Here is a 22,043-nt window from a genome sequence, read left to right as displayed (position 1 = left end):
GCGGTAATAAGAGCGGATTACGTCTTGTACAAAAGGAATTTTGATATTTAGATCTTTGTGGTTGTTTCGTTGGACACATAAAATCATCGAGGATTTTGCTGAGGTTTATTGGGAGGATTGGGCAGTTTGGATGCGAAGAATATTGGAATGTTCGGCTGAACCCCCATCCCCATCCCGTCCATAGATCCATAGGTATTGTAAAGCAGCATTTTGTTAATATGTGGTAAGGTAAGAGCATTTGTCAATAAATCGCGAAAATAGTTGGTATCGTGTCATTTGGCCTCTGACCTTGAGTGAGCTCATTTTTAAAAACAGCTTAATTTTCAATAATTTAATTCGAAAAACTGGAAATATTTGGATTCAAAATAACTTGCCGGAAACGATAGGTCTAATTATTGTTTTTAAACTTTCGATTGCGTTTTAATATTTTTCCATAAATCAACCGACAATTCAAATGCACGTTTTTAAATCTAATAGTTAATATACGAGAAGAAATTGAAAATGACACTGACGTTTTTTCCGCCTAATATCCTTGCTTTCGTCACTGTCCATGTATTATCGCGGATTTATAGAGATATCGCGTTTTAAGTGTGATATGAAAGGGCGAGAGAAGAGAAAATTTGATAATAAAACAAGATAAGTTTTCCAATCGTTGCTCGTCAGTTCATTCTCCTAGCCTGTGACGCATGGCGTTGGAGTCTAAAAAATAGACTACTCTTCTTATCAACAAAACTCTTCAACACGAGGATCTGTGATATTTTGAGGGTGGAAGTGCGTTTCTAACATCAACTCTTCCGGCCAATTTTTTCGCAAATTTTTATGACGTTCTTGGCTTTGTAGACCTTGTTATAAAATAGTATAATGCTAATCACCTCTCGCGAAACCGGTTTGTCCATCATCTGAGTTCGGACAGTGGAACGCCGGTCGATGTTTCCAAATTCAACCTGTTCGCAGGAATAGATGTTAGGGGAAATAAATAATAGAAATGGAATGAACGTGTATTACATTTTTATGATATAATTATTTAGCATTTACCAGATAACTGAAACCAGGGTTTTGACCACAGTTCGTCAGCTGTTTTTGTCGCTTAATCGTTTAAGCTCATACTATGTTCAAATTTATATCATACTATATTTCTCAAACAGTTTTCATATTCTACTAATTTATTGTTAATTTGATTAGTGATACAATTTTGTTATAATATAGTAATATGATTTATGATTAGGATTGAAATTTTAATATAATTCAATACATTTGGTGCTGTGGTATGCGGGGTGAAGAACTGTAGTTCGGTACGTTATTCTTGTTTGTTATGTCTACGAGTTATTTTTTCAACCATGTCCTCGATGACATCCACAATCGTTATTGTTTTGAAATATTTTATTTTAGTTTACGAGGTGGCGAGTCTCTTATCAAATACCTGACTTTTTCATAACATATAAAAGGAAACACCTATGAAAAGGCGCCCAGAACCAAATACTGGAGTAGGCGTCAATACCAGTGAATAGGCTGACCTGGGTGAACCAGTCTTTTCCTTAATTTTGTTCTAAAAACGCATTTTTTCCAACAACGATTTACTCAGCAGTCGTCGCAGGTAAATTTTGTTGTGGATAAGTCTATAAAGAGCATTTTGTCTTTGATTTTTTTCCAATAATACAGTCTTCAATTCTTAGTTACAATATGTTGATGTACATTTGATGAACATAGATGTATTTACATATTTACACTGTGGGGAGCAGATAATCAATATTATTCTCCCACTTTACTTTACTGAACAAACTTGACTGCCTACTCCTCAGAAAGGAGGTCGCGGGGCCATTTCCTCTTGTTGGATTGCATGGATGGGCCCTGTTGGACAAGGCTTAGGGAAGACTACTGAGGGGATGGGAGAGATTATTGTGGAACGTCGTAAATTTTGGAGGAATTAATTTTTGGATAAATGGGATTTTAAGGTTGTTGTGGAGGGTAGTATTAGACCCATAATACAGAGCATTTATAATTGATCTGAGGATTTTAAACTGAAAGGATTGGAGACGTTGGATGTTAGAAGGCTCAGCAGTGCCCCCCCCCACTGTTTTATCCTGTATGTTCAAATAGGTTGTAGTAGCGTTTTGTAAATTGTAAAATTGTTTTTCGACGACAGCTTGGATTGTCGTCCTACACGTTTGTAGAGGAAACCGTAGCTTCTGTTTAAGTCTTGTTTCATTTGTGTGTGCTGATTTGATGTTAAGCGTGAGTCTAGGTTGGACCCAAGGTAATGATCGGATTTAGAGATAGGAACGTTGTGTAAATGCGAATGGACGCACTTGCTTTCATTTATCTTCATTTTCCATTGTTTACACCATTCTAACATGTAATTTGTCCCCGTAGATCTTCAAAGCGATCGCAGGATCGGGATTAGAGGATAGTACAGCTGTGTCATCAGCAAAAGATGCAAGGAGGATGGCAGGTTTTGTGGAAACATCTGCAGTACAAAGAATATAATAGAGAATTGGTCTAATGATTTTCATGTTGACATTTATCATTTTTAAAAACTTATTTATTTAGGCTGCGCTGAGCCCAACTTTTCGTTAGATGTTTTGCTTGAAAATTCGATTCTAGTAACAGTTTTTTTTTAGTGACGTTCACCATTTCTTGAAAATAGAAACTTAATGTTACAAAAAGGCAAAAATCTTTTTAATAGTTTTTGAACCAAAACAAATTATGCCTCACGACCAATTCATTATTTTAGCCAGATAATATTATTGCATTGACGTTTAAAAAAATTAATTATTCATTTGTTTTCAAGCAATGCTGATATTAAGTTTAAATAAACTCGTATACTGTTCGAACTGCTCTCTCTTCAATCGTTTCCTTTCCACAAAAAATAATTGTGCAGCTTGCTGTGGCAGATCCTCATTCTCCTATGATCAATTCGGTATACAATTACAATAAATAATAATCAAGTTCGATTTGCATTATCTAACCAAGTGACTTTGAAATGGGAGGACGGACGTCACTCGGCTGATCGGCAAGGCTGGTGTGGTCTGAAATGTACTTGGCCTCTACGCGATTGGCAAGTTAATGCTATCCAGGGCAAGAGAACCGTTTCTAGATTCTGACCCTCTTGTTTTAAGCAACATTGACAAAACTGTTAAACGTAATTTTAAATATTTAAAATTTTGTTTTTAAATGATCGAATACGGGACAGACGACTTAAAACCGGATGCTATTTATCAACATAAATAGGCAGGTCCACATCGTTATACATTTTTTTGTCTATTTCAATTATCTCCCATCCAGCTAGAGACAAACAGTTTACTCGTTTTGTTAATTACTGTTGGTCGATTTAATTTTCTTGCCTGTGAGGTTGGCCCAGGCTCTCCGTTCCGCCGATCTGTTTTTTCCCATTTGACAAATCGTGTTGATTAGTTATAGACAATACGGGTTTGGTTATAAGCCGGGAGATCCAACGAAATTATAGGTAACGTTAAAAAGAGATTTTTTCCTGGTAATTAAACCATATAAAAGCTATCGCCCAAGGAATAAATAAAATCATCCAAACTTGATTATGCAATTGCACGGTCTTGCACAAAGGCAATAATCACTAGGTTTGATTCTGTTTCAAGGTGAATTGCTATTTCCACCTTCCCTGAAAACACATGGCCGGTCAACCGAACAATATTAGAAGAAAATAAATAAACGGTGAAAAGAATCGAATAATCATCAGGGGAACATCAGATATTAAAGAACTTAATTGGCTAGTCGTCTGAGACGAGTGTTGAGTACTTCAGGCAGACAGGTCTGTGTCCGCCACTAGGTGTATGAATTTCGTTTCTCAATCGAACCGCCTTCGTGCTAAATATAGTAGAGCCAAGTTGGAATTGTCTCAAATTTATCGAAACGGCTCGTAACGTCTTTTATACGAAAGCGTTTCCTTATTTCAGTTCGCTACAACTGTAGTTGTCCAGGTTGAATGGTGGCTGCATATGAAACGTGTATTCTTTAAATAAATGTTGAAAGAATCGTTAAACGACAGTGTTTTTATTTAATAACCAGTGGTATGGCACAGTGTTAGTTGTATAACTACAAACCCGTCCAAATCAATGCCGTTTGCCTAGTGCTAACAAAACATAGATAGGATGGGATTTCCTGCCATCTATGTTTATCTCATTGTTACGTAATATTGATTCATACGTTTTGACGCATTTATGTAAATTACCGTTATTAAAATTGGTAATAAGGTGAAAATAAGGGTTAAAGAAAAAAGTAAATATGGCGAGTCAGGAAGAGCGAAAGCGAGTGATTGAGAAGAGAAAAAGGAGAGGGAGAGAGTCATGGTGATTGAGAAATGAGAAAGTGAGTGAAAAATAATGCAGATATACAAACAGATAGATAGAGTGAGACGGTGTGTGTGCGTGTGCGTGTGTGTGCGCGCGCGCGTGAGAGAGAGAGAGGGAGAGGAGAAAATGAACGAGAATTAGAGAGTGAGAAATAAAAATAAATAAATAAAAAATGTGATAAATATTGACATTGCCCTGACGCCAGATTCCTTATCCTAGAACAAATTAATGGTCTAAATCAATTTCAAACAGTAAAAATCCTTTTTTATTGCAATTTCTACTTAATGTCTTGAAAAATTCTTGCGCTGTTTATAACCATTAATAATATAATTAAGCTCGCATTCAACAAAGACAAAAATCATCAAATTTAATTTGATTACATACGCTGGTTCATTCATTAACGGTGAGCCGACAAGGGTAAGCCTTTCCTTTATCGACGATTAGTACAAATAGGCAAATTCTACTCTGACTCTTTTTTCTAAAACATTAGTGAAACTACTTAGAAATACATAAGTCGCAGATTGACACAATAAGAGATCTCTTAAATAATTACAATAAATTTTACTATAAGTTGGATTTCAATAACTAGATTTAGAATGACTAATGGTTTTGAATGGCAAAATCATTATTTATTTGGCTATATTTATTTATTTAGCTTCAATAATATCTTTTTTATTACTAGTTGTTTATTCGGTCTTGGTCTTATTTGAACGTCGTGGGAATTCCTGTAAAGCGTTGAATCACCTTACTTCGAATTTCCTTTGTTGTTCCTTAATACTCCCTTCTCCGTTTCATCAAGTGTATCATAGAAATACCATGGTCCAATTGACTTACCTTCAGAAATAATGGCAAACCAAAAATAAATTTGTAGCTAATCAGGATACAATAGATTTTAACAATTAATTAAGGTTTTTAGTTGAGATAAAAAAGTCAGTGGCACGAGCGGGATTCGAACCCACGATCTTCGGCTATATACGCCGCTGCCCTACCACTTGAGCTATCCTGACCTCGATCCACTCGGACACCAACTTCCTATATCAACCCCACCTTTTGAGTTTCCCCTCCTTTTTGACATTTTTCAAATTTGTAATTGGATTGGATTCTCGGCTACAAATGAAATGGCCACGGAGAGCTTTAGTGAAGTATACTTCATTTTAATTCATTAAATTCACTAATTTCGTGGTCCGCTTGACCAATTAATATATTAAAATTAATTAAGGTTTTTAGTTGAGGTCACGATAGCTCAAGTGGTAGAGCAGCGGCGCATCTAGCCGAAGATCGTGGGTTCGAATCCCGCTCGTGCCATTGACTTTTTTATCTCAACTAAACCTTAATTAATTGTAAAATATTAATTGGTCAAGCGGACCACGAAATTAGTGAATTTAATAGATTTTAACGTTGACGATTTCCAAAAATATTTCCCAGAATATACCAATATCTGAATTCATCTTCTACCTTGTAACAACAGCTATATAAATTGAAACAGGCTTAATAAATTCTTTAGGCTGACAGAAAAGTTTGTGCTAAAGCTTCAATTGTAAAAAACGAGGTTGATTTTTTTCCTTCAAACCACATTCGTTGAGTAACCCCTAATAAGAACTAACTCCGGGTAGAATCGAGGCTACCATTAGCCACTTAAATTGGGTAGGAATTTCATTATATGTTTATTCTTCTTTTAATCCAGTATGCAATCGGATGTATTGGGCCATGACTGGACTACAATTACTAACCGACAGTCGTGCTACAGGATACAAAAAGGGTCAATTTACTTCCTCAATTGCAGGATAATTTTCACATCCACCCGGATAGAAATTACATGAAAATTTCACGGCAATACCAACTTTTAAATTTAGGATTATTAACAAACCTATCCTGCACATAACAGTGAAAAATGTCGTATATTCACATGTGACAGTACACGAGGAGCGAGTATGTTCTTGAGCTTCCAAAGCAAGCCGAGGTCAGACTTGATCGAAAGCCAGATCAAGAAAGATGTCCGAGCAATACTAGCAACATCTGCTGAAGAGTGAGTCGATGTTTTCAGCAACGCGATGCTCCTGCTGATTTATATTTGCTGATGGACAGAATTTATGCACCTTCCTTAAATTTTAATGTATTTAGGTTTATTCTTATTTTGCATACCAAAAATACATTTGGCTGTAAAAATAAGTCATTTAATAAGAAAATGTTTATTACCTAATTCTAAAAGAACAATTATAGTCAAACAAATAAAAATGTTTTAAAAAAACTTTTTTCTCCCCTTTAAAACCGAGTATTTCCACCTCTGGATATACGTCCATTAAACGCCATTGATTGGTCCCAAATGTGTTTGATTGGGTTGAAATTTGGACTTCGAGCTGCCCAAGCGCTCAATTCTCATTCAGGTAGTCATCCACAATACTTGCTCTGTGGGGCCCGGCATTATCCTGAATAAGCAAGAATCTCTCACTGATGGAGGGGCAAATGTAATAACATGTTCTCAGATTATGTCTTCTAAGTACCTTTGTGAAATTAGAGATCTTCCTCGCACAACAACCAATTTGGAGCAGGGGTCCAAGGAAATGCCACCCCAGAATATCAATGAGATACCATGGAATGCTTCCTAAGGACCTTAATGCTTAGGAGGACGCACATTTCTTTCCCTTTGTCCTGAGCGTGTCCGTATGAAATTACGCTCAACTGAAGATTTGAGGCCAACTCTCACCTCATCAGTAAAGAGAACTCGTCCCCAATCTTCCAATGTACAATTCACACGTTCCCGTGCAAATTGAAGCCTGGCCATTTTCTAAGCTGTGGTAAGAAGAGATCCACAAGCCGGGTGCTAGGCCCTGAGGTTATATTCATTTAGCCCTCTTCTTAAAGTCCTGGAGTAAATTGAAACATCTCAGACTTATCCGATCAGATTTCTTATCTCATTTCCCGGAATGCTGTGGTTTCGTAGAGCCTTATGACATATGAACCTATCCTATCTCGTCTGTAGACCTAGGTCGACTCTCCAGCCTTCTACTGTGTAGCTTTGTTTCTCTGAAGCGCAGAAACCTTCCTATTGTAGAGTGATTTACACTCAGTCTTCTGCCGACTTCACGCTGGTTGTATCTTTCCTCTAATAATGTCTGTCTTCACTCAAATGTCTTAATGGAACCATTGAAAAAGGTTTTAGAATAAGAATAATATCAAATAAAATCAACGAAGGAAAAAGATTACCTGAAAGCGATCTTTAGACGTAAGAGAATGAAAGGGCATAATGCTACTTTTTGTACAAATGGGATTAATAAGTACCAAAGTAAATACAGAAGGTAAACGAAGCAATTTTTACTGTTTATTTTGACTACGATAGCTCCAATTACTTGTAACTGATGTTGAAAGATAACGAATTTAATTTTAAATTAAATAAATTGACTGGTGCGTTAAATCTGTCCATCAGTGTGTTTTTTCAATCAATCAAAACTTATTGTATTTTTTGTAAACCATCATCATCGTATATTACATATTACAATAATCTTCAAACTCTTCTTAACCATAAATTTTCTAACACAATTCAATACATTTAACAATATACACATGTATTTTTTCTTCAGTGGAGTACGTTTTGAACTCCAAAGAAGTCTGATGAAGGGGCTAGTAGCTGAGCCTCAAAATTCATAGCCAGATATGAACAAATTAATTGATTGGAGAAGTTCAATAATCACCTAACTATTCGATAAAACAACCAAGAGAAACGAGGACCTGGAGGTGCGTGAATGCTCAAATCCCTTTCTGGATTGTCTTGCGGCATAACTTCTGTAACAAAATCTTTTTTGCATATTGCTACCATGTTGTGATGTGTGTGTGTGTGTGTGTACACGCTTGCGTGAGGGAAAGAGGAAGAGATAGTGATTGAAAGGAGGGAAAAGTGATAAGGAACGAGAAACAGTGAGTGAGCGAGTGAGATGCGAAAATGAAAAATGAAACGATGAGAGATTGAGTGTGAGATTTGAACTTTTATTAAGAGAGTCATCAAAACTGACTGTCCCGTTTTTCATTGTTCTGACTCTTTAGTAAAACTTTTTTATAATTCACTGTAGTTTCTCTACGGGCTGTTGAGTTATAACGATGGATGTTCTGTTCTGTTTGTTGATATATAATTTGTATGATAAATATTTATGATAATTATTTAAATAAACAATTTGATAAATAATTAAAACCGAAGTCGAGTATTTGTTCTACCTCAAGCATCCTTCCTTATGATATTTTATACCAAATCGATTGTAAAAATTTGTTCTCGTTTTTGGTAATTTGAACACCAAATGGCACAAATAAATGACAGCACTATTTTAGAACGCCTTACTTTGGGCCTTGTATCGAGGAGAATTTTCAAAAAAATTCCTTTGTTTGTTCTTTAGGAGATTGTAAATGAACAATAGCGTAAATATGTCATCTTTATATTTGTTCTGCTTCATGCCAAACTTTAAAATTTTCTTTCCTCTTTTGTAGAAAAAATATTTTATGTAATTAGTCACATATACACATATATATATATAAATAAATTGCCATGGTTTTATTTGAACGGAAAGTATTTTTGGGTCCATATGTTGGTAACTTTTTTTTTAAATTTTTCGAAATCATCTTTATATACTTTAACGAGATATATAATCATTCGGGTATCAAAGAAAGAATGGAAATATATGCCAAGGTTTTAACCTTGTCATTTTGCATACCTAGTGTAAAGAAACACACAGTATTTGGCGAAGTTAACGTTTGTTGGCTCATGCTAAACATTCTGTATATAAAATTTTTGACATGCGTTAAAAAAAGTTTGTACCCCCAAATATTTAACCGACTTTTTATTAGTTTTTGTTATCTAAACCATCAAACATTAACAAAACAATTTAAAATATGCATTCATATTTATACTGTATAAGATAGTTTTCATAATGAGAACGGGATTAGTCGAGTTGCATACGTGTATTTTTAACACGAGGAGGTTGAGTGCTTTCCAAGCACCCAGCGATTATTAAAGTAGAAAGTAATTTATGCGACAATGCCCCTTATCACACAATATATATAAAATGCGTTTAATTACCATTTTCAAGTAAACTATTGTATTTATGAAAGAGCAGTATAAAATCTCATCTACACTTAAATAAATAGATGAGGTTTTTCTGGAAAGCGTTGAAGTTATCAGAAAACAAAACATGCTCGATCATCACTTCCGTTCAACATTCCAGAGACTTCTAACATTTATTGCCCATTCACCCTCTCACTCTAACCGGAAAGTCCGGGTGCACATATAAATCGCGAATATATTGTAATAATATAAATAAGAAGGTCAAAAATTGTCCAATGAGAAATTAATTTTTGAAATTGAGTTCTATCGGTTTTTAAGACACAGATTTTCATCCAAGTTCTTTCCGATTTGAACTAAAAGATAAATCAGTGAATTATTTTTATTATCTTTATTTTATTATTATCAGTTAATATAATGCTAGTTAAAGTTTGTACGGCAACTATGGAGATAAATTCCAGAAAAAGGGCAAAACGATCTGATTCCATTAGAATTTGCATTCCCATTTTTTTCTATCATAAATCTTGTTATGTAATAAGAAACAATAACCATACAAACATCACACGCCACAATAGTGCGTTATAATTTATTGTTTCAACAGAAAACTAAGTAAACATATTCTGAAGAATTATTTTTCTGTTTAGTTCACCTTGGAATTAAAGAGTGACTGAACGGATTTGGATTTAAATACGTGCTATGTACAAGTATACCCACATGTACAGAATTGAGCTATCACTTCTCGCAGACCACCGCCTTCAAAAATCGGGACAGGGGACCCAGATACTCGCTGTCGTGCTCAAGCTACACGCTCTCTATATGGAGCCAAGAATTGTACCCTCCAATATTTACAGTAAACTGCTCTCAGACTCGAATCAGAATCACCCAGCTTTGTGATTCACCGGAAGAGATCTCAGTCTTGTACGCCTAGCCACCCAGGTTGTGCTCCGGGTGGGGGTGACATTCTACATCGGTCATCGACCCTCTCACATCACATATTCGCGCTAATGAATACATTCACTCTCAACACGAGCTAGGTATACACAACTATTATTACTATATGCAAAGAACAACCCTGTTCCTCCAAGAATCGGAACAGGGGACCAAAATACTCGCTGCCTTACTCAAGCACAATTGGTACGCAAAAGTCTATTTACGATTTTAACGATTTTATTACTATTTATATTGCACTCGTTAATCGATCTATCATTTTAACATTAAGTTTAACATTTGGCCTTAATATCGAATGGATCAATAATAATTGTAAAAATGTTCAATGTTGAAGCCCGAAGCTACAGCCATCTTCTTGTTACTTATTTAGCTTGCCTTTGTATCATTTTTTCATTATATATTTGGAATTTCTTAAATGATGAAATATGAAATCGATGGCCAATTCAGGCACGCGGCTGACATCAAGACAATGACAAGTATATGATTGGTTTACTCGAGAGCATCAAAATTTCCAACTCTTCCGATTGAATTTAAATGAATGACAGCATAGTTTATGCCTGCCGACGTATAGATATATAAATGGCTAATTTGCTGTTCGGAGAAATTAATCAAAACATTATATAACAGATAAGGATCAAATGGAAACAACAATTTGGAGGAAGAGAGCAATTAAATCAAAAATTAAAAACGTTCAACAGATTAGAAGGTGTATTTCACTTATCTCGAAAACCTTCTTCTTTTTTTTTTCTTAATGTAGTACGTAATCAACAGTCTCAGTCTCATAAAATGTAGGACACCACTGTTTAATACAATCGAGTTCTTCTCTTCAACACTAAATAATTAATAACTAATAAGGAACCAAGTGTGACAACACTTGACCTGATAATTCTATATTTAACTAGTACATAGTACTACGTATCAGTCTTAATAAAAATTGTATGTTCAAACCAAGTTTAAGTTGTATAAACTGCACATTTTTATATTAAGAACTATTTAAAAGTTACTACCATCACCTGTCAGTTGCAAAGAGTCAAATATCACCAAGGTCGAAAGGAAGACCGAGCGGACCCAGAGGCGTTTACCAATGAGTAATTAATAATGACTAAAGACCGGATTTTTACGCAGTAAAAAGCTTCATAAGTGCAATAAAATCCGCAAAACATGGAAAAAATGTAATACAGATAAAAGCTCCCATTTAACATAGTAAAAATTATATTTTCATAATAAAATTAATTCTTTTCTTAAACATTGGTTATGATGTGATTGTTCATTTTATAATTAATCGATTATAGCCATTTTTAAAACGCATTATGAGCAAATATTACAATTAATTTTTTAAATTAATTAAAAATATACAACTAGATAGTACCAAAGTAAGTTTTAAAGTTTAGAAACTATGCAAAAAAGAACAAATAAGCAACTTGAAATACAATCAGCTTTAAATAGTAGAAAATTAATAACAATAATTTTTTTTTAAGTACAACAAATTAATTTTTTTCAGTAATGTTATATTATTTGCTTACATCCAGATTATGGTTCAAAAGAGAAAAGGCACGACCTGCGTGCAGACTTGTTAACGGGCTTTCTATGAACCTCTTTTGAACTTAAGAAGTGCCACGTACGCTCCCAAGCCGAAGAAAGTCTGTTGAAAACTGTTGACTTATTAATGTACTTACATATTGTTAGTGCATAAAAATGGTAATAACAAAAAATTGTAAAAATTTTGTGCAGTAAAACATCAAAACGTGAAAAATAAGAGTACTTAGGGTCAAAATAACGACCTTTCCGTGATTCGAATTTCTGCCTTAGTTTCATGGTATTTAAAATTGACAAACAAAACATGCAATTGAACGGGAATCCGGTCATTAATCATTTCTCATTAGTTATGGCACATCAGCCGATCGTTCGTGTAAGCGTTTTATGGAGTATGTTCCAATAATTCATATCTCATGGAATAATTACATACCTGCTGTTAGTTGCACGCGTTTTTAATAGCTAATCAACATTGTTCACTTTAGATTTAGACAAGAAGGAGAAACAAATCAGGAACTACTTCCGTCAGCTCTGTAATGACAACTTATTATTTTAAAAAAAAAACTAAAAAAAAAAAAAAAAAATAGGTCTAAACTGCCAAGATCAAGTTGGATGAACAAGCTCGGATTTTTTTACAATGAATCACAACCTGGATTGATCCGTCTTAACCCAGGAACAAAGGAGAACATTTTGTACGAAAGTCAGGTTTTGCTTAAAATTAGTTCCTAAATTAAAAAATATTTCTAGAGATATTTCATATGCTAAACGAACCTTTTCGACTTCTACCAAACGTTTAATAAATAAATGTAAAGTTGTAAATGATTTTTAATTAATTAAATAAATACACTACAATAATACTGCAGATTTGTGATACTGATTTTCAAGTAAGGTCGATATTGTAACTTGAACCATCAATTATCATACGAAGATTTGCGTATAAACATAATCCCAGGTAATAGCGACCAAAATAAAATAAACAGGTACATAATATTAAATTATTAGTAAGTAAAATTGAATTTTAGTGCGTTCTCAACATATCAATTCTCTCACCAGCTCCTATTTTTTATATACATACTTTTGAGAGAAAGATTAAAATTAAAATGTTACCTACCATCCTGGTTTGCCATCCTTGCTGATTTTTATTAATTCAGACACGTTACGGCATTTCGCCATCTTCAGTGTTTGGGTGATATGGCGAAATGCAGAAACGCGCCTGAATTAACAAGAATAAAAAAACAGGATAGGCAGACCAGGAAGTAACTACTCAAGTGGTCGTTTTTTCAAATTGTAGTTGCAATAATCACATCAATTATCTAAGAAACGAAAAATCATTAATTCAAAAACAAGTAAACTCTCATAGATGAATACAATTAATTAATAAAATAGAAAATCGGTATACTTATTATTTGTAATTCTGCTGAACAGTCGATTCTGATGACCGAAGAGTTCATTAAACCGAGAAAAATCGATACGAATTTTTCGACGACAAAGGCTAAATGAGACAATTATTTATAAAATTCTATTTAAATTTGTTGGTTAATCTCAGACATTTGCATGTGGATGTGGATTTTTTGAATAATAATGTGTGGTGTTTAGTGACCGTTAGTCAATGATTATTCGGATATCGTGAGATGCGGTCTGGTGTGATGTAGGTTTCAGAAAAACATTTTCTTGATCGTGCCAACGTTTCGATATTTATTGAGATCATCTTCAGAGCCTTTGCAAACATTGTTTAAATTTAACAAATACATGTAGGATTTTATATTCAATCAAAGAATTTGTTGAGTGAGTACAATACTTTGATTGAATATAAAAAATATTTTTCTGCATTGTATAAATTCACTTTTTTTTCCATATCCTACATGTAATTGTAAAATTTAAACAATGTTTATAAATCCCAGGCTCTGAAGATGATCTCAATTAAGATAGAAACGGTGGTACGATAAAGAAAATTTTTTTCTAAACACGTCACACTAGACCGCATCTCACGCTCTCTGAATAATCATTAAATAATAATGTAAAAACATTATTTATTAATATTTACTTGGATGTTTCGGGAATTTTCGACTTCTTGTAACATGTTTTCTCCACGTGCAGTGCTGGCCATAGTGTTAGTCTAAAGCGTTCATAACATTTATAATATGTACATTGACGTACAGGATACAAATAAATCTTAAAATACACTGCCCTTCTCATAATTCCAAAAAATGTGGATCAATTTTTTTTAAATATAATTTTTTGAGTGCAGGAGGCCTTTAGTCCACAAATTCGCCAAACGCGTGAATCGCTGTGTAATCGTTTTAATACAGGTCTAATAGTATAGACTTTTTTATAACTCAATCTCTTAGTTTCGTATTAGGTAAAATCAATATTAACTTTTTTATAGAATGATGTCTTTATTTACTAGCTTTTTTATTTATTTTATATTTTATTACATTACATAATTCACACAACTTGTACAAATTATATTCTAATTATATTCTATGTCCCAGCCCTTACTCTTTGACATTCTGTTAAAAATATCTTAGAATTTAATGTGCACCTAATTGTTTGTTAATGGGGAAAATTGTAAAAATATTTACCCCCAAACCAACGAGAAAAAGCGAAATAGATGAGTAGACGAGAAAACTCCTACCCAGCGTTTTGCGAGAAAAAGTGAAATTTGTACCAGGGGAGCTCTGCTGATCCATTACATTTTTAAAAATAAACAGAACGACTAGCTGAATCGTAGGTCTTGACGTTGTCCAGATCGTAACTTACATTTTTTATTTAATTGTACAATTTTGCACTTTCTTTTAAAAGTAGTATATGTATTTCAAAATTTTAATTAACCAAGGAATCATTCATTCTTCCTATAAATTGAATTTTTCCTCCATATTTCAGAATTTGTCTTCCTGTACACGCACCTGATTTAATGAAAAGAGATATCGTATGCTGAAGAGGGCTACCCCAAAATATATTCATTTCTCGGAACTGATTTCTCTTTATCCGTTTTACAAATTCTTTTAAAAATATTTTATTACGATTTGGAATTTTTGTTTACAATACGTAATTTAATTTGAAGATGCATAGGGATATTTCCAATTATGAACATATTTAGATTGATGGTAGCAAATAATCAATATTATTTTCCCACTTCACTTCAGTAATTAAACTTCATTGCCTACTCAGAAAGGAGGTCGAGGGGCCATCCTCTCGAGACGTCTTATGGGATTGTAGGGACGGGTTCTGTTGGACAATGATTTGACAATGTGTGTTGGAATATTAAGGTCTGCTTACATGTGATATGTCCGTGCAGATCTTCCGAAGCAACCGCAGGATCGGGGTCAGAGGAGAGTACAGCCGTGTCATCGGCAAAAGATGCAGGAGGGTGGTAGGTGCAGTGGGAACATCTGCGCAATAAGGGACATAGAGGAGTGGTTCGAGCACACTGCCCTGTCGTATGCCTGCGGGCAGAGAGCAGTATTCCGAGTAATCTGATCTTGTCGGACCCGAAAGAACCGCTCTGTTAGGGAAGAGCGTCGGATCGAGTAGAGGGTATTTGAAAGGATACGATTTAGTTTGTAGAGGAGGCTCGCGGTCAAACACTTATACCACATCAAGCCCAAGAGATCTTCACACAATATTCTTCGCCCTGAAAGGAGAAAGAGACCTCCCCTTTTTTTAAGGGTTTGGGGGTTGATGCAAAAGACAGTTCTTTCCTCCACTGCGACCTAAGCAGGTCTATTGTTGAACCCCTATAGCTTACAGCCATACCTTGGAAAGTGCGCTTCCTAATAACTATTCCTTACAAAACTGAGCACTTTCCTTGGAGCCATTAAAAAGGTTGTAGAATAAGAATATCAAATAAAATAAATGAAGAAAAAACTGAAAGTGATCATAACTAATATAGAAAGATAATGGATTTAATTTTAAACTAAATAAATTGAGTGGTGCGTTTAATTTGGCCATCCGTGTATTTGACCTCAATTTGATAAAATCAAAGCAGCCTTTTAATAAACATCTATTTAAAACCAAACAAAATTTGTTTTATTTGATAGGGTCGACGGTATTAGAGATTGAGAGAGACTAAAGGTCGATTCACACACAAATCAGTGACGTGACAGTGTTGTGACGGCCCTTATTCCCGACCACTGTGTTCGTACCAGTGTTGGGCAAAAATTAGTCATGTCTAATGATTAATGATTGATCACTCCAGACCGTTAGTCATGACTAGTAATTAAATACGAGACACGACTAATTTAGTCACAATATAGTTAGTCATGACTAAATTTCGATAAGTCATGTTCAAATGGGTGCTCAAAAAATGAAAAATACACACCTTCATCACTTTTAAAAAATTTTCTAACAGAAATTTATTTCATCAAAACGAAAATCCTTCAACACCTTATTTAACAAAAATCAATATTCCAATTATAAGTAAAACTAAGTCGTTATGAAAAGCCAAAAAAATAATGATATGATAATAATAATATAATAAAATTAAAAAATCTTAGAACAAGCTACGCTTTGAAAAGTAAATATGTTTACGTAACCGATAAATGGAAAAAATATTTCTTTGAATTAAAATTTATTCCACTTGAAAGGAGAGATTTCTACATTATTTGGAAAATACACCATCTAGGGGTCTTAATTGTAATAAAATAGATATGTAGAATAATTATGTAACTTTGGTTTTCGTTTATGATACGACTTTTTGAAGGTCAGCCTTGAGCACGACTCATCTCAAAATTTTAATCCGGAGTCTGTTGGATTTTGGTAAATTGGTCATTGTAGCCAGAGTTGGGCAAAATCTAACTAATTCAACATGATTAAGAATTTTGATTGATGTTTAATCATGATTGAATTAGTCATAAGTAAATTAATCATTGTATGATTTAGTCATACCTCATGATTGAATTATACACATGACTTAATCATATAATGATTAATTTACTCATGACTAATTCAGTCATGATTAAACTTCAATCAAAATTCTTAATCATGATTGAATTAGTTAGATTTTTGAATTAGTTAGATTTTGCCCAACTCTGGTTCAAACAGGGCTCTCTATTCACACTGATCAGTATTTCGCCGTGCCTTGCAGCGGACCTGAGTGGCCAAAATGGCAATGAAGATGAACTTTTCATTAAACGCACAGATTTTGGATGAAGAAAGGAACCACAAGCGAGAAAACGGAAGTTGGTCCTCCAAACATGGAACAAGAGAGGGTCAGAAGGGGAATTTGCTACACTTTACAAAGAATTAGTGGACGATGGATGCGTGCTGTGTAACGTAAGACTTAAACTTCTTAATACATTAAGAAATATGATATACGCACGTATAATCATGTTACTTCCCTAGAGGATTCGACGAGTAAAAGTCGAACACTACAAAATTTACATTGTAGGGAAGGAACTCAATGACAGATGCATTCTCTGATTATTTCATCTCTGATGCTGGATCTCTCCCGTATCCATTTTTCCTTTTTCTTCCAGAGATTATTCTTGAAATCTGAGTCCATGTATTTTGAATTTGCCTCATCAAACGACCAGGATTATTTCGCACGAACTCAATGAATTTTTCGTCATTCATGATGTACGGCCGTGAAAACTAAATTATCGTCAACAAGAGATCCTTCGATCACGGTCCGGTGACAACGGCAGCACTGGTGGCACAGCCACGGTCGGGGTTAACAACAAACAGTGCGCCATTCAGTTTCCAAGAATATTTTCAAACCCGCTGGTGGGACAAAATGCCGGTCACTGCACTGTCACGTCACTGATGTGTGTGAATCGACCTTTAGTCGTTGCTTAGAATTTCCGTGCTCCTCAATTGTGCAGCTTTCTTTTCCCATAAGCGGACTGTATTCCAACTAATTCCAAGACGAAAATGTGGGAGTTTTTGTTAATTATCGAGAAAGATGAGTCTTATCACAGGGGCGCCCTCCCACTTCTAGGAAGCTTTAGACCTTGCCAACAAAAAATTCGTCCTTTTATCAGAAAGATGTTTTTCTCCCTACCAAGAAGGGCTAATGTATGCAATCTTTCCTATATAATTTTCATTTAAAGGTAATTTTATTAATAAAATTAAAATACGGTCTGATAATCGGGAGGAATCTTAAACACGAGTCAGTTATGAAACGATAATAGGCTAGGCGGACCGTGAAGGATTCGAACAATTAACAGAATCAGGGCCGGCGATATAGGATCACGGCCGTGGAAGGCTCGACAAATTTCCACCATCAGTTTTTCCGTTAATCGCCAAATTTCGTGATTCATATAAAACCGGCATCGGTGGACACTGGACGCGCTCTGTTAACCCAAGGACTACTGACTATCACACAAATATGGGATGAGATAAACCAAGATTAAAATTTTAAATACACGGATATACAGATTCGCACATTCCACAGACGCCAGACGAAACGGATTAACGAACGGTTTAAGATTATGTTAAGAATATTGTTCTTCAAGGGGGGATTTCCAAGTGCAGAGTCTAGATTCATATTTGTAAGTTTATACCCGCTTTGTCAACGTGTTAAATATCGGACTTATTTGAACGGAAACTAATTTTGGTTAAAACTTGTCTTTTATTTGTTTGTTTCAGGAGATAAGAAAAAAGATGACGTGATAGAGGTTGATGATGGATACGACTCATCCTTTAAATTTAAATTTAACATGGCCGAATGCTGCCAAAAAGACCACCTTCAGAAGAGGTAAAAGCTCGAGTTGAAGAATTGTATCTGTTCATTTGAAAGTGTGTAATTTCGACAGGTTGCCGATTCTCAACTGGCTGCCCAAATATAGTTTGGACTTTCTCCTTAAAGACTTCATCGCCGGATTGACCGTTGGCTTGACTGCGATCCCTCAAGGAATCGCGTATGCCGTTGTAGCCGGGCTTCAACCTCAGGTAAGTTGTTTACATGCAACACAAATATTGTTTTGACGTTTGACTTTTTTTTTAGTATGGGCTGTATTCTGGATTCATGGGATGTTTTGTTTACATGATACTCGGCAGTTGTAAAGACATAACAATTGGGCCGACTGCGATAATGGCACTAATGACACAGAAGTACGTAGAATCTCATGGAGCCGACTTTGCCATTCTTATGGCTTTTCTCTCAGGAGCCGTCATATTTGTACTGGGGTTGTTAAGGCTTGGTGTGTTTTCATTTGATTGCATCTCCTTCAAGATTAAAAATTTGAAAAATTACAGGGTTTTTGGTCGAGTTTATATCTATGCCGGTTACTGTCGGTTTTACTTCAGCTGCCGCAATGACAATTGCCTCGTCACAGATAAAAGGCTTGCTCGGCCTCCCAGGGAAAACGCACAGCTTTGTAGATGCCTGGATTAACGTTTATGAGCACATAACAGAACTGAGAATTTGGGACACTCTCCTTGGTGTCTGCACAATCATAATTCTTGTGCTCTGTAAGGTGAGACCTTTTCTCAATGATTTTATTTGTTGTAGCAAAAAAGCGCAACACCCAATTTTATCTATTGTTAAGGAGTTCCAAATATGTTTTAATTTACAATATGTATTTTCTAGAAATTGAAAGAAGTTTCAGAAACTTGGAATGGTGATACGCCTCTGAAACATGGAATAAAAAAAGCCGCTTGGTTGCTAGGTTTAGCTAGAAATGCTGTTGTTGTAATTGTTGGCACCTTGCTCGCCTATGTAATCTCACTTTATGGTTTGCAACCTTTTCTTCTAACAGGTATGTTTGAAATTTTAAATGTGATAAACTGAAATGTTAAAATTTTGTTGTTGATTTTAGGAACGGTCGGTTCTGGTTTACCTCCTTTTCGTCTGCCTCCTTTTTCGACAAAATCTGGAAATGAAACTTTAGGTTTTATCGATATGACTAAAGAGATGGGTTCAGCAATTGTTGTTGTTCCTCTTATTGCAATTTTAGAAAGTATAGCCATCGCCAAAGCTTTTGGTATTTATTATTTTTTTAAGCTTCAAGCTTTTATGTATTATCCGTATGTAATATATACTTATCTAAAAAATGTTAATTTTTGTAGCAAAAGGGAAAACTATAGATGCAACTCAAGAAATGATTGCATTGGGTATGTGCAATATTGCAGGATCCTTTTTTAGTTCATTTCCGACTACAGGGTCATTCACAAGAACGGCTGTGAATCATGCTTCTGGAGTTGTCACACCTTTTGGTGGAGTCTTTACAGGTATACAGAATCATCCGTTTGTTTTTATTGTTTAGAAGAAAAAATAATAATACATTTTACCTTAATATTTTGCTTCGTTTTAGGTGCCCTTGTTCTTTTATCATTAAGCTTTCTAACATCCACTTTCTATTTTATACCTAAGGCAACACTATCCGGTGTTATCGTGTGCGCCATGTTTTACATGGTTGAGTACCATGCAGTCACAATGCTGTGGAGGACTAAAAGTAAAGCGTTTCACTTAATATTATTAAATAAATCAATTAATAAACTTTATTAATTTTGTTTTTATTTCAGAGTTGGACCTGGTTCCTTTAGCATGTACACTCTTATCATGTCTATTTTTCGGCTTAGAGTATGGAATGCTAGTAGGAATAACAGTTAATCTCCTTTTTATCCTCTATCAGTCGGCTAGACCATCTGTTGCTCTCCAGTGGCTTTGGGTAATTTTTACATTAAAGCCAATTTGATCAGTTGACGTCCAAATAATAAATTTACATTGTTTGTCATAGGTATCTGAGGTAGAGGTTCTTTTGGTAACACCGACACAGTCCCTCGTTTTCCCTGCTAGTGACTACATCAGAGAAGTCATTCTCCAAAGTTGTGTTGCAAGGAGAAGTTCAGCAAAAGTCGTCATTGATGGTACTCATATACATTACATTGACTCAACCATGGCTAAAGTAAGTGCAACTTTTAAACCAGTCTACTTTGTTGAACTAATTACGATTTCTTCCTTCCAGGGTTTGAAAATGATTGTAGAAGATTTAAGAGCGAGGGGTCAAGAAGCTGTGTTCTGGAGGTGGAAGGAATCTGCAATGTTTACTGTTTTGGGATTTGACCCTGACCTAGCGACATACTTTCGCTTTGAAGACTCGCTGGTCCAACTTATCAGAGGTATATATAGGTCTTTAAGTTTATAAATTATAAAACTCTTATCCTGCCAAATTAAAATTAATTATTAAAAAAAAAAAAAAGTGACACCATGTAATATATAACACAACCTATTTAAGTGAAATTGTTATATGCTATTAAAATGGATCATTGGTTAATTTCAGGACCTACTAGGGAGTCTGGTGATGGCCAAGGGGATTATGAAAAACTACCCACAGCTGAGGATGATTCTATGCCAAAGGCATGATCACTCTATCATTTGTGATAAAACCCTTGTCAAAAGCCTGAATCTCCATGAAAAGGAAACTTACGGTACTCATAGCTTAACAAACCTTTTATAGAAAATTACCAAAAAAAGTCTAGTACTTAAAACAGCTTGATTTTTCATTTCATTATTTAAAGTGTCAGTTTTAAAAGCATTCCTCGCCCCCGAAATTGGGAAAATTTCAAGTGATATATTGTGATAGTATTACAAAATCAATTGGCCCGTGGGTGTATACAATGCATTTAAAATGTTACCAATTTTTTTAAATTTTTTATTTTCCAGCGATTCATACTTAATGGAACGAGGTTTTATTTTTATATTTACACCTGTATTCACTTAATAATTAAAAATAATTAGTTAATAATTATAATTAATTGTATTGAACAAATAATTGTGATTAAAATATACAATTTTGTAATAAAAGAAATCAAAACACTTCGGTGAACATATCCATTATCCAAAGGCTGACTTTTTCTGTTTAAAACACAAATTAAACACTTCCAAGGTAATACAGTATATCAATTATAAAATATAACCTTTTTTCAGGTGCAATACATAAAATTGTGATTGACATAATTTAGTCTTACAGATGTTATTTATTATAAAAGTAAATAGTTTAAATGGCACACCATTTGTCCAAAATTTGTGTTAACTAATTTTTAGTGCTGTTTGGACAAGGCATAAATCCTAAGTATTATGTATTTATAGCCATTCTTGAAGGAGGTTGACCTTAAATAATGTTTAATGTTATTATTTAAGAGGACAACACATTGTTAATTGAATTTGTAAAGAATTTATGCACCATTTTATAATATAGTTATTTCAAGTGTTCAAAAAGGAATCAGTCGGGATATTTATATTTTATGAAATA

At 34.5% G+C, this 22,043-nt stretch overlaps 1 protein-coding gene across 3 annotated transcripts in view; it reads left to right on the top strand.

Moving 5' to 3' along the window:
* The window catches only part of LOC106672359 (sodium-independent sulfate anion transporter), a 30,084-nt gene extending 8,865 nt beyond the window's left edge, over positions 1-21,219 (top strand). For 2 of the 3 annotated variants that reach the window (XM_014403718.2, XM_014403719.2), the window contains exons 2-13: positions 18,436-18,544; positions 18,603-18,738; positions 18,794-18,989; positions 19,045-19,265; positions 19,379-19,547; positions 19,608-19,772; positions 19,858-20,019; positions 20,103-20,243; positions 20,314-20,459; positions 20,529-20,696; positions 20,757-20,910; positions 21,072-21,219. In XM_014403718.2, the coding sequence (XP_014259204.1) occupies positions 18,436-18,544; positions 18,603-18,738; positions 18,794-18,989; positions 19,045-19,265; positions 19,379-19,547; positions 19,608-19,772; positions 19,858-20,019; positions 20,103-20,243; positions 20,314-20,459; positions 20,529-20,696; positions 20,757-20,910; positions 21,072-21,154 (1,850 nt within the window). In that variant the 3' untranslated portion in view covers positions 21,155-21,219. Of the gene's footprint in view, positions 1-17,928; positions 18,339-18,435; positions 18,545-18,602; positions 18,739-18,793; positions 18,990-19,044; positions 19,266-19,378; positions 19,548-19,607; positions 19,773-19,857; positions 20,020-20,102; positions 20,244-20,313; positions 20,460-20,528; positions 20,697-20,756; positions 20,911-21,071 lie in introns of those variants that run through there. The other variant, XM_014403720.2, reaches the window with a different exon arrangement.
* Positions 21,220-22,043: the final 824 nt, after the last annotated feature.

Source organism: Cimex lectularius, unplaced genomic scaffold (assembly GCF_000648675.2).
Source record: "Cimex lectularius strain Harlan isolate CLEC.00 unplaced genomic scaffold, Clec_2.1 scaffold222, whole genome shotgun sequence".
Taxonomy (NCBI): domain Eukaryota; kingdom Metazoa; phylum Arthropoda; class Insecta; order Hemiptera; family Cimicidae; genus Cimex; species Cimex lectularius.
The sequence above is the reverse complement of the archived record's forward strand: the minus strand, read 5'-3'. Positions and strand labels throughout refer to the sequence as shown.